This window comes from Adiantum capillus-veneris, chromosome 9 (genome assembly GCF_014529385.1).
Source record: "Adiantum capillus-veneris isolate H3 chromosome 9, ASM1452938v2, whole genome shotgun sequence".
In the NCBI taxonomy this organism is placed as follows: domain Eukaryota; kingdom Viridiplantae; phylum Streptophyta; class Polypodiopsida; order Polypodiales; family Pteridaceae; genus Adiantum; species Adiantum capillus-veneris.
The window spans coordinates 154,200,959-154,213,098 of NC_140939.1; the positions used below are offsets into that span (position 1 = coordinate 154,200,959).

At 42.6% G+C, this 12,140-nt stretch overlaps 2 protein-coding genes across 2 annotated transcripts; both read left to right on the forward strand.

Moving 5' to 3' along the window:
- Positions 1-424: 424 nt before the first annotated feature.
- Positions 425-3,291, forward strand: LOC147451424 (protein translation factor SUI1 homolog). Its single transcript, XM_086520333.1, has 2 exons — positions 425-470; positions 2,978-3,291. The coding sequence occupies exons 1-2, from the start codon at positions 425-427 to the stop codon at positions 3,289-3,291; spliced, it is 360 nt and encodes a 119-aa protein (XP_086376459.1).
- A 6,832-nt stretch (positions 3,292-10,123) lies between these two features.
- On the forward strand, positions 10,124-10,909 carry LOC147451425 (protein translation factor SUI1 homolog). Its single transcript, XM_086520925.1, has 2 exons — positions 10,124-10,281; positions 10,417-10,909. Exons 1-2 carry the CDS (start codon positions 10,245-10,247, stop codon positions 10,728-10,730), a joined length of 351 nt encoding a protein of 116 aa, XP_086377051.1. The 5' UTR covers positions 10,124-10,244; the 3' UTR covers positions 10,731-10,909.
- The last annotated feature ends 1,231 nt before the right edge of the window (positions 10,910-12,140 follow it).

Consider the following 12,140-nt stretch of genomic DNA (forward strand, 5'->3'; position numbering starts at 1 on the left):
TACCAAATATACTCCAAATGTGCCGGAGTAGATGGGGATGATATAACTCAGCTTTGCCTTGAGATTTGATGTTGAATTTGGAGTCAAATCTGAAATTCTATTTGCTGTTTTGAACTCCACCAATAGTTGTAGCCAAAAGTGCCTTCAAAATGCCTCCAAAATGAGCTAAAATGACCGCAAAATTGATGTAGAATGACACCAAATGAAGCACCGAGGTTGCCCGATCTTTGATAAAGGTTCTCGAGGCCGTAAACCACCAATTTTTGAGCTAATGTGGGCTGGAAATTTTCTGTTATGAAACAGAAAATTAAAACATGTACTTCTTGACTAGTTTTGTGGTACTAGTCTTCACCGCATTGCCCGCAATGTGTAGAGAACTTATGGTAGACTAATGATGGATTAATGATGAGATTTTAGTGATATTATGAGGCTGAGAATGCTCAAATTACAGCAGCAAATCTCAAACTTTGGTTATGAGAAAGAGCTTAGAGAGAGAAAATGAGAGCTAGTGAGGTAGGAGATGCATTGAAATGATGTAGGAAAGGGTGGATATGAGCTATGGGCTGAGTATGAAGTTGAGAAAGCTTTCCATTAAAGCTTGAGGAGCTGAGAAGAGAGAGAAAGTGGCAAAAAGTCAAAAGTAGGTAGAAGAGGTGGCAAGTGGGCATGTGGGCTAGTGCCCAACTTTTCCTAAAGGAAAGGGAGAGCTGAAAAAATCGTGGGCTTAGAGAGAGAGACTCCTAGAGAGAAGGGAAGTTCACATGAGTAGGCCAAGGATCATTCAAAGCTCTGATACCAGTTGTTGGGCCTCGGCTAGGGTGGATGCTCATGTGAAGCATTCATAGTGAGTGTGTGTGAGTGTAAATGAGAATGTACACAATAGAGAAAGAGAATGCAACCTTCTATTATGCAAAATGAGAGATTGAGTTACATGCTTGAGAGCCTTCTCTTATATAGGCTTATGATGGAAGGCCTAGAATGTTCTAGGGATAGAGATTGTTCCCGCATGGTTTAGGTAAGAGTGAGTGTGAGCTTGTGTTTATACTCTTCATGGAAGACTGATAGGACTAATGTGTAGACATGCTTGCAGCAACCTCAGGCTCTCAAGCGCCAAATGGACTAGTCATCCATTGTGGAATGATGTCGTAGGGTAACATAGGGATCCTCTACCCGCTAAGAAAAGGACTCATGAATATGTTGTATCTTCTCTACACCATAGTCGAGGACGACTATGATTTCAAGAGAGAGGTAATGTCATAATAATCAATATCTAATTCTCCTAAATGATTTTCTCATATTAAACTGATCATTTAATGTGAGGAAGTGCCAGGGGAGAAAAAGCTAGAATATTGACTAAGCTAGCAGACCGGCCACAATAGGGATCCAAAGGAGGGAAAATAGGGATCCAAAGGGGAGGCCATCTGCAAAAGAGCCATGTGCAACAATGAGCTAAAAAGACCCTAAGGTTCAACCCTTTAAGACTTCCAAAATGCTAAGGTTCCAAAATTCAAAGGTTGTGTCCAAAGGTCAACCCTAGGGAAAATTGGATGCTTTGTGTGTGCCCTAAAAGTCTTTGCACATCCCTACATGGGAGGGGGCGAGCCCTAAAGGTAGGGGATGAGGGAGAAAGCTACACACACACACACACACAGGCTCCCTTTACACAAAGGGAATGAGGGACACATGTCAGCTCCCTAGGCCAGATGCCCACAAGGTGTGCCCAATTTCTATTGGATGACCCTTGAAGTGGACCAATGAGAATTAAGCTAGAGTAAATCTAGTTTAATTAATTTAAAAACATTTAATAAAAGAAACCAATGAGAATTAAGTCTCCTAGAAGACTATTGGGCAGTCTCCCAAGGTGACCAATGAGCATTCAGGAGCCCCATGGCTTGCCTGATTCCTATTGGCCAGGAGGCAAAGGGGTCCAATGAGAGTTTAGTTTAATTATTTAATTACCTAAAGCTCTCACAAAAGGGGAAAGGGGGACACATGTCAGAAGGGTATCACTTATGCTGCTTAATTGTAATTGGCTTGGGGAGGGCCAATGAGGCTTCAGCAAGAGCAATTAGCAAGAGGGCTCGCCCAAGAGAGAGAGGGGGCTGATTTTTGCAAGGCATTATCACACACACACACACACACTCACACAAGCTCATGTGTGAAGAAAGAGAAGACTATCTCTTCCCAAGCTATAATGGAGAACTCATCACCTACTCCAAGCTTGTGAGATAGAAGCCTACATCAACACTCTCTTGGCATGTGGATGCAAATCCAACCAAGAGCCAAGCTTCAATGCATGCTCATCTCCTCTACCAAGCTAATTACTAATCTAAGCTATGCTACATATGAGTGATTATGTGAGGAGATGTACATCTTTCTCGTAAGATACTCCTTCTTCCTCTCAATCTACTCTCATACCCTGCTAGCTCTCACCATCTTCGAAGGTGTGTGAGGTCTTGGGTCTGAGAACGGGGACAATTCAAGTTGTGTTTGTTTAGTGTTTTTCTTAGTGCATGAAGTTTCCATCTTCATTGCACTAGCTAGTCTTGAAGGAACACAAAGAATTGTATTGTACAATGTCTCTCTTGATGGGAGAAACCATAATACAAAGCCTTTTGGAGGGGGGACCGGCTCCATGCAAATCCGGTCCTCAACTGTTGTCAATAGCTTAATTTCTCTCTCTTTTGAAAGTATTGTTGGTGCTATCTAACTAGGTGTTATGCTTTTTGCTGCTCTCTCCACCCAAGCACTCTTGTAATTCTCATTAGGAATCTATTCTAATGAAATGCCCACTATGTTCATGCTAATTTTCTGCTACACATAAGTTATTAGGCCATTAAATGTTACAAAGAGAGAGAGAGAGAGAGAGAGAGAGAGAGAGAGAGAGAGAGAGAGAGAGAGAGAGAGAGATGTATTATGTGGGTAGCTTCTCTCTACATGCGAATCTGATATTTTGAAACTTTTTATCTCTGAACAGATCCTTTTAAAGAAGTAGATATCAACACCACCGTAACCCGTGGCTCTGTTGCGAAAGGGGTGGTGCACATCCGCGTGCAGCAAAGGAATGGACGCAAGTGCTTGACCACGGTGCAGGGGATAAGTAAGAGCTTCATCTATAACAAGATTTTGAAGGATTTGAAGAAAGAATTTTGCAGCAACAGTAATGTCCTTAATGACCTGGAACTTGGGCAAGTGATTCGATTGCAAGGGGACCATCGCAAAAACGTGGGTCAATTCCTTGTTCAGACAGGGGTTGCCAAGAAGGAGCACGTAAAAATACATGGTTTTTAGTTTTATGTCTATGGCAGCCCTTTTCATATCACAAATCTTCAAGTACCATGGCTTGCCGATGTCCATGGTGTCGGATAGAGATCCTAGAATGACTAGTAATTTTTGGAAGGGCCTCTTTGAGAATTTAGGGACAAGGCTAAATTTCTCTTTGGCCTATCACCCGCAAACGGATGGCCAAAGTGAAATAGCTAACCTAACAATTATTGATCTACTAAAAGCCTACGTAACGGAATTAGATCAAAGGTCCCAATGGGAGAAGTGCTTACCCTTAGTGGAGTATGCCTACAATAATACTGTACATACCTCCACGCGAAAAGCACCTTTCAAGGTAATTGAGGAAAAGTCCCCACCTACGTATTAAGGTACATGGGAAGATCTTCGCTGCAAATGAGTATAGCCGAGACCTACAAGAATCTTTCCAAAAGATTAAGGATGCTACCGCTATCTCATAGCAAAGGCAAAAGGCTGTTGTTGATAAGCACAGAAGAGCCGAAGCCTTTAAAGAAAATGATTGCGTCTTGCTTAAATTTCCCAAGGCTCGATTAAAGCACACGACGGGCAAGAATCCTACGGGACACCAAAAGTACTATGCTAGATTATTGGTAAGACTAGCAGACTGGTCACAATAAGGGATAATAGGGATCCAAAGGGGGACCATCTGCAAAAGAGCAATGTGCAAGCAATGGGCTTCAAAGACCTAAGGTTCAGCCCATTAAGACTTCCAAAATGCTAAGGTTCCAAATTCAAAGGTTAAGTCCGATGGTCAATGCTTAGGAAAATTGGATGCTTGATAATGTACAAAAAGTTTTTGCAAGCTCCTAAAGAGGAGGGGGTGAGCCCTTTTAGTAGGGGATGAGAGAGAAACACACACACACACACACACACACACACACTCTCATGCAAGCCCCTTTACACAAAGGGCATAGTGGACACATGCCAGCTCCCTAGCCCAATTGCCTACAAGGTGCATTTCAAATCCTATTGGATGGCCATAGAGGTGGGCCAATGAGAATTAGGCTAGAGTAAATCTAGTTTAATTCATTTAAAAACACTTAATAAAAGAACCAATAAGAATTAAGCTCTCTAGAAGGTTATTGGCGAGTCTCCCAAGGGGTCCAATGAGCATTCAACAGCCCAATGGCTTGCCTAATTCCTATTGGCCAGAAGACTAAGGGGTCCAATGAGAGTTTGATTGCATTAATTAATTACCTAAAGCTCTCACAAAAGGGTAAAGGGGGACACATGTCACAAGGCTATCACTTATGCTTCTAAATTATCATTGGCTAGGCTTTGCAGGGTCCAATGGGGTGTCAGCATGAGTAAAAATCATGAGGGGTCAACCAAGAGAGGGACGGGGACTGATTTTTCAAGGCATTATCACACACACTCACACAATTTCATGTGTGAAGCATTCATGTGTAAAGAAAAGAATACTCTCTCTTCTTCTCAAGCTTTATTGGAAAGCTCATCACCTACTCCAAGCTTGTGAGAAGGGAGGCCTACACCAACAGCTCTTGGCTTTGTGATGCAAATCCAACCAAGAGCCAAGCTCCAATGCATGCTCATCTCCTCTACCATGCTAGTTACTAAGCTATGCTAAGCTATTATGAGTGATTAGGTGAGGAGATATACTTCTTTCTTGTAAGACTACTCCTTCTTCCTCTCAATCTACTCTCATACCCCGCTAGCTCTCACCATCTTCGAAGGTGTGTGAGATCTTGGGTCTGAGACCATGAGGGAATTGATGTTGTGTTTTATAAGTGTGTGCATGGTGCTTGAAGCTTCCATCTTCATTGCACCAGCAAGATATTAAAGGAACACAAAGTATTGTATTGTAAAATGTCTCCCTTGATGGGGGAAACCTATGATACAAAGCCTTTTGGAGGGGGGACCAGCTCCATGTAAATCCGGTCTTCAACTATTGTAAATAGCTTAATTTATCTCTGTTTTGAAGTATTGTTCATGCCTATCTAACTAGGTGTTATGCTTTTTGTTGCTCTCTCCATCCAAGCACTCTTCCTATGCTCATTAGGAATCTATTCTAATGAAATGCTCATTATGTCTATGCTATTTTCCGCTACACACAAGCTACTAGACCATTAAATGTTACATTGGTATCAGAGCACAAGGTTTCTCTTTTCTTGCTCAAGAAGGGAGGTCCTCGAGCTAGTTATAAATGGTTGGTATTATTAATTGCAGTTGAGTAAGTAGAATAGGGATTTTTTAGCCTTGCAATGCGCTTGATACATGCAGATAACGGGGCATCACTGTCGAGAGCTATGGTCTTAATAGTAGAGTCCTACGGGGCTTGCCTACAGCTTAACCACTATTGAGCTATTAGAAGTTTGACAGGAGCCGGTACTGTTTTGGTGTTGAAAGACCCTCTCTTCTATTCCTTGCAATTAATGATGTTTGAGCCACGAGTATATGAGCTTGAGTGCTTTTCTAAAGGGGTAAAGAGGAGTAGCAACTAGGGCTTGAAGTGCCAAAGTATACCTAAAAATTGTTAGAATGGCTAACATAGTAAAGAGAGTGAAATTAATGTTGATAGCTTTGATTTTTCTAATGAGCAGGCTACTAATGATCCCCCTATGCTTGCTAACTACCTTGTTTCTAGGCTTCAACAAGCCTTGGGCAATGCATCCCTCCAAAGTGAAGTGCAACGGCAGCTTCGTGCTCATGGGATTCTCCAAGTTCCCCACCATGAAGAGCGAGTACCTAGGAAGCCTCCTTGTGAGACTTCCAAAAGAGGCCTCTCTCCGATTCAAGAAGAAGTAGAGGATCCATACGAAGGGCTCAAAAATTTACTTCTTGATGACGCATCTCCTTCCCAAAGGAGAACTTAAGAGCCCCCACCAAAGGAACAAGAAGGAAGTGAGTCTCCTGCCACCTTGACGGAGATGGCTCCACGAAGACGGCGGAAAAAATGCTCTCCATCACCTTCTAAATGGAGACGACCATTGCACACCTCTCCACACCATAACTCAAAGAGGGATGATAAAAAACCCCCAAAAGAACACCTGCCATGAGCCTCTTAGAGCTACCTTGGTTGAAATCCAAGAAGAGGAAGCTCACCACAAGGATCTCCTCTATGCCATGCTTGGGGAAAGGTAAGAGAACATGATTCTTTTATTCTCTTTGACCCTGGTTCTACTCACAATTTCATATCCACAGAGTTGGCCACCAAGCTAGGCATCCAAGCCTATGAGATGGGAGATGTCCTACCCGCCGATGGTGCTTCCAAGGGACAAGAAGCTTCAGTCACTCCCTTAATTGGGAAATTGAGGCTCCATTTCCAAATCTATGTGGACAAAGAGGAATTCTTTATCTCTCCTCTCAAGCATGAGGATGTAATCCTAGGGGCACCATGGTTTGATCCCATGGCTGCCAATGTTAAATTCCCTGAAAGGAACATCTATTTTAGGTTCAGGGAAAAAGATATGTACATAGATGCCAAAGAGTTGGGTAACACCATACCCACTGTACATAGGAAAGCTTTCAATAAGTCAATAAAGAGCTCTATTTTCGTGTACATGCTTTTTGTTAAAGATTCTCAAAATGAACCTAATGCTTTAGCAAAAGAAAATATAAATAATGACAAGGAACTAGAGTTATTCAATTTTCTCAACGGATTTCAAGATGTTTTTATTGACGAAATCCCTTGTGAACTACCTCCTAAACGAGGCAATGATGACCATGCAATTGAACTTCTTCCAGGAAGTTCACCGCCTAATAAACCTCCTTATAGAGTTTCTCAAGCTCATCAGGAGGAGATTATGTGGCAAGTGCATGAGTTAGTTGAGAAGGGTATGGTTAGGCCTAGCTCATCTCCATTTTTCTCACCCGTGTTATTAGTGCAAAAGAAAGACGGCACATATCGTATGTGTGTCTACTATAGGGCACTAAATAGGATCCCTATCAAAAATAGGTTTCCCGTTCCACGGGTAGAAGACCTATTTGATAAGCTACAAGGGTCTACCTACTTCTGTAGGATTGACCTAAAAAGTGGCTACCATCAAATAAGGATAGTTGATCAAGACATTGTGAAGACCGCATTTTGCACTACGTTTGGTCTTTACGAAAATATTGTCATGCCTTTTGGCTTGACCAATGCACCAGCCACATTCAACCGCTTAATGGAGAAGCTATTCAGGCCTCACCAAACCTTTACTCGAGTGTTCTTCGATGATATTATCATCTACTCTAATTCACTAGATGAACACAAGCAACATCTCCATGTAATATTTCAAGTCTTACGAGAGAATAAACTTTATATTAACCGAAAGAAAAGTGAGTTTTTCTTACAAGAGATTCAATATTTAGGTCACATTATCTCTCAAGATGGCATCCAAATGGATCCATCAAAGCTAGAGGTAATAAAAGGAAGGCCTAATCCAAGGAATCTTCATGAACTAAGGAGCTTTATAGGTATGTGTGCATACTATAGACGCTTCATAGAAAAGTTCTCACAACGGATCTCTCAAAACCATTTGAGGTCCAATGTGACGCTTGTGGTGATTGCCTTGGAGCTGTTTTGCTCCAAGAAGGGCACGACATAGCCTATGAAAGTCGAAGGCTTGACCCTGCTGAGCAAGCTCTAGGCATATATGAAAAGGAACTCCTCGCAATTCTACATGCCTTAGACTCGTGGAAGCACTATTTAGTGGGAACTCCTTTCATTCTACGGGCGGATCACCAAAGCCTTAAGTACTTCATGACGCAGACCAAGCTCTTTGACAAACAAATGAGGTGGGAAAATTTCCTTTTGCAATTTTGTTTCATATTGCTCACATTGTTGACAAGCATAATCAAGTAGCCGATGCACTCTCTAGACGGCCGAGAGTGAATGCGGTTTCCATAGAAACTCACAATGATCTATCTTCTATGATAGATGACTACGCTATTGATCCGGATTTTAGAGATGTGATTTCAGCCCTTGCACTAGGGAAGAAAGAGGAACCATTTACTTTACAAGATGGTTATCTTCTCTATGGCAATAGACTATGCGTTACTAACTCACTACGTGAGAAAGTAACGTATGAATCTCATGCTCCTCCTTATGCGGGGCATAGAGGGATTCAGTCTACCCTAAAAGGGATTTAAACAGATTTCTATTGGCCTGTCATGAAAGAAAACATACAAGAGTATGTTTCTAAATGTGTGGTATGCCAAAAGACGAAGTTTGATAGAAGGAAGCAACCTGGATTGCTTCGACCTTTGCCAATCCCTAATTCACCATGGTAGTAATTTGTGTGGTAGTGATTACGGTATATGTGGTAGTGATTTGTGTGAACACACTTAGGACGGTTGGGACATTTTTTCCACTATGAGGCTTTTTCCCTCGTGCATTGTATATATGCCCATCACTCTAGGGCTAACTTATCTTTCCATTGTGCACTAAGCAATATGCTCTCTATTGTGTGCCTTGAGCTTCTTCATCTTCTCCAAGCTGTGTGTGTTTCCTTGCAACCTTATTTCCAACATAGAAGTTGAGAGATACAGAGAGAGTGAGAGAGAGAAGATTGCGGCTGCGACTACCTACAAATGGCAGTTAATCTATAGTTGTGACGGTTGCGTGCTTGTTCTCTCGGTTTGTGATTCATTACCTATCTGAAACCCTGGCAAAGAAGAAGAAAATGTCCTGCTTTATGAGGATTCAGGCATAATCTTGCTAAAGCTGGGAAGACATAGCGTAACCACAATTTACTCGTTTGAAATTAACGTGGTGGTCACCTGAGGTGTTGCTATCAGCAAGATGGGCAAATTTTTGAGCCTCCTTCGTGGTCACACGAATATAAAAGAGCTTGCTTAGTCCTACTATGCATATCCTTTCCCAACTAGGCCAAAATCGGCATAATTGCAAAAGGCTATAGGCAGTTCCTTTAATGCACAATATTCTTATGTGGTTGTTACGAGTTTGGGCACCCTCGTGTTGTATGTGGTTAGCATTACTTGGATAGTTGCCATGTAATCGTTAATCATGGTGCTCTCTTTTTATTTTTTCTAACATTGAGATTGATGTTTTGAAGATTGGAATTATGGGAACTGAGGAGAACGCGCCAATTAATATCTCTCGGCTGAAAGATATTATTTGGCGCCTTCTCCTCTTAGAAGCCTTTTTTATTTGGCGGCGCCAATTAATATCTCTTGATCGAGAGATTTTATTGGGTGGCTTCTCCTCTGGGAAGCCTTTTTTTTGTGTTTCTTCTCCTCAGTTCCCATAATTCCAATCTACACAACGTCAATCTCATTGCTAGTAAAAAATAAAAAGACAGCACCGTAATTAACCGGTACATGCCAGCTAACTCAATTGTACTGGTAATCACATACAACGGGAGGGTACCCAAATCCGTAGCAATAGCGCCAATTGGGTCTGTGCCTCGATCGCAAGCCGTGTTCATGGCGTTGCAGGTAGTGTAGAGTGTCTTAATACTCAGCTATGTAAGGCCTCTGATAGACGGCATTTCATTCAACTTGCGGAGCTGTGTGCACATAATCCGGTAGTCACACCCTCGATACCTCCAGCTAGGGATGGTCGTCGAGCAATAACCCTCGTATGACCATGAAATGCTTCTGTAGTCATCTTTTTAATTAAAAAGTACCTGATTAGGCACAATTTACGGATAATCGTGCCTTGTGTGACCATGCCCTAATATGGTTGAGTTTTAAGTAAAGATTTGGAATCCAGATTCTAGATGCTTCCCTCCAGCGTGTCAACAGTGAAGCTGATGGATGCTGCCGCGTCACGAGCCACGAATGGGCTTCATCCATTAGTTGCTCTCCACGTGGACGGAGAGGACGAAAACGTCAAAGGAGGTGGGGCGAGCCGGTGAGTAGGAGAGGGCGGTCCACACGCCTCTGCCCTTTATATCAACTGCAGCTGCTCTTCCCTTTAATTCCATTGATCTACCCGTCGCGTTCTTCTGCCCATCCCATTCCCTCTCTGCATCTTCATGTCTGAAGTCGAATTTCATCTTCCTTCTGCTTTCGGTAAGCAAATCGCGCATGTGTGTGTGAGAGAGAGAGAGAGAAGAGGGAGAGAGAGAGAGAGAGAGAGCTCTATTACGTCGGTGGTCTTTCTCTGCATGCGAATCTGACATTTCGGAACTTGTTTTCACTGAACAGATCCTTTTATAGAAGTAGATATCAACACCACCGTAACCCGTGGCTCTGTTGCGAAAGGGGCGGTGCACATCCGCGTGCAGCAAAGGAATGGACGCAAGTGCTTGACCACGGTGCAGGGGATAAGTAAGAGCTTCAGCTATAACAAGATTTTGAAGGATTTGAAGAAAGAATTCTGCTGCAACGGCAATGTCGTTAATGACCTGGAGCTTGGGCAAGTGATTCAGTTGCAAGGGGACCAGCGCAAAAACGTGGCTCAATTCCTTGTTCAGACAGGGGTTGCCAAGAAGGAGCACATAAAAATACATGGTTTTTAGTTATTTGTCTCTGGGGATTGGTCTTTGAGCTCTATATGCGCCTGCACAGTCAGATTTTACGCATTGAAGAGGCTTGGCTAGAATAGTAGCTTTGCATTACAACTGAAGAATCGTATGGTCTTCATGAATACCTTGTATTGCTGGTTAAATCAATATAGACTTCGTGTGATTTTTTTTAATTTGCTGCGTCAGAAGCTTAGTTTTTCTTTCTGGTTATGGAGATCTATGCATGGTTGATGGATCTGATGTCTCAGGCGGATTTGATACCGTGAACTTTTTTTGTGAAAGATTTTTCTTTGTATCATTATTACTCTGAAATCTTCAGAGTAATTATTGTACCAACCTTCTCTACACTTGAGCAGGAAATTTCTGCTCTTAACACGGTGAATTGAGCAGGAAGTTTTTGCTCTTATCATGGTTAAAAAGGATAGTTTTTGTATGGTTTTGAATCAAATTTTGAGTGTGCAAATTGGTGAGAGCTTTGAAGCTTCCTTTTGTCCCAAGGGGGTGGAGTGGGTGTACAGTACGTATACCCATTGCTGGATTGTCGAGAGTTTTCGATGTGTTATGCTCTTGGTGGCTACGCTGTGATTGTGTGTGGATGAATCCTGGTTAAAAGGGAGAAGAGAGGGCGATTTCTTCGGCGAGAGCTTGCACTTGTGCGGGAAATGCCTTCTACGGTAGCTTCCTACCTTTGAGAGAGAAACCTTTACCTCTGAAGCCTCTTTCCTGTGCGTACCCTTTCATACTAATACCCTCTCACTTTAATTTGAACTTATGTGAGTTGTACTACACTTTGTCCTACCCATGCATAAGCCTAGCTGTTGGCTTTCAAAATAGCTCCTTTAAGCCTAGCTGTTGGCTTTCAAAATAGCTCCTTTGTACTCTTTTAAATATAGTTCAATTTCTTTTCATTTTATATGTCACTTCTATGTATTTATGAATGTTAAGTTATATGCATTTATGCTATGTTAATTTATGAATGTTACTATGTTTAATCCTCCAACAACAATGTTGGGTCTTTGGCCAATATGTGCCTCTAATTTTGCAAATAGGTCAATGAAGAGGGTATCTAAGGTAAAAGGAAAGTGCCGCATGGTGGGTAGAGGCACTTGGTGGGTGACATGACCAGTGGGCGTGTGTCAGGCCGAGAGGGGGGGGGAGGGTATTTTTTTGTTGTAGGTATCTCTTGGTAGAGGGCGCACAGGTGCATGCGTGCGTGTGCGTGTGCGCACGTGTGTGCGTGCGCCATAGATGCGGACAGGCGTAGCTACTAGAGATCACCTACTGCAGCCCATTTAAAGCCCTTCAGCGTCCTCACACACACGGACACAAGCCTGCGAGTCGACCGAAGCAGAAGCCGATGGAAGTGAAGACGGTGAAGGAGCAGGGCAGGCTGTAGCGATGGAG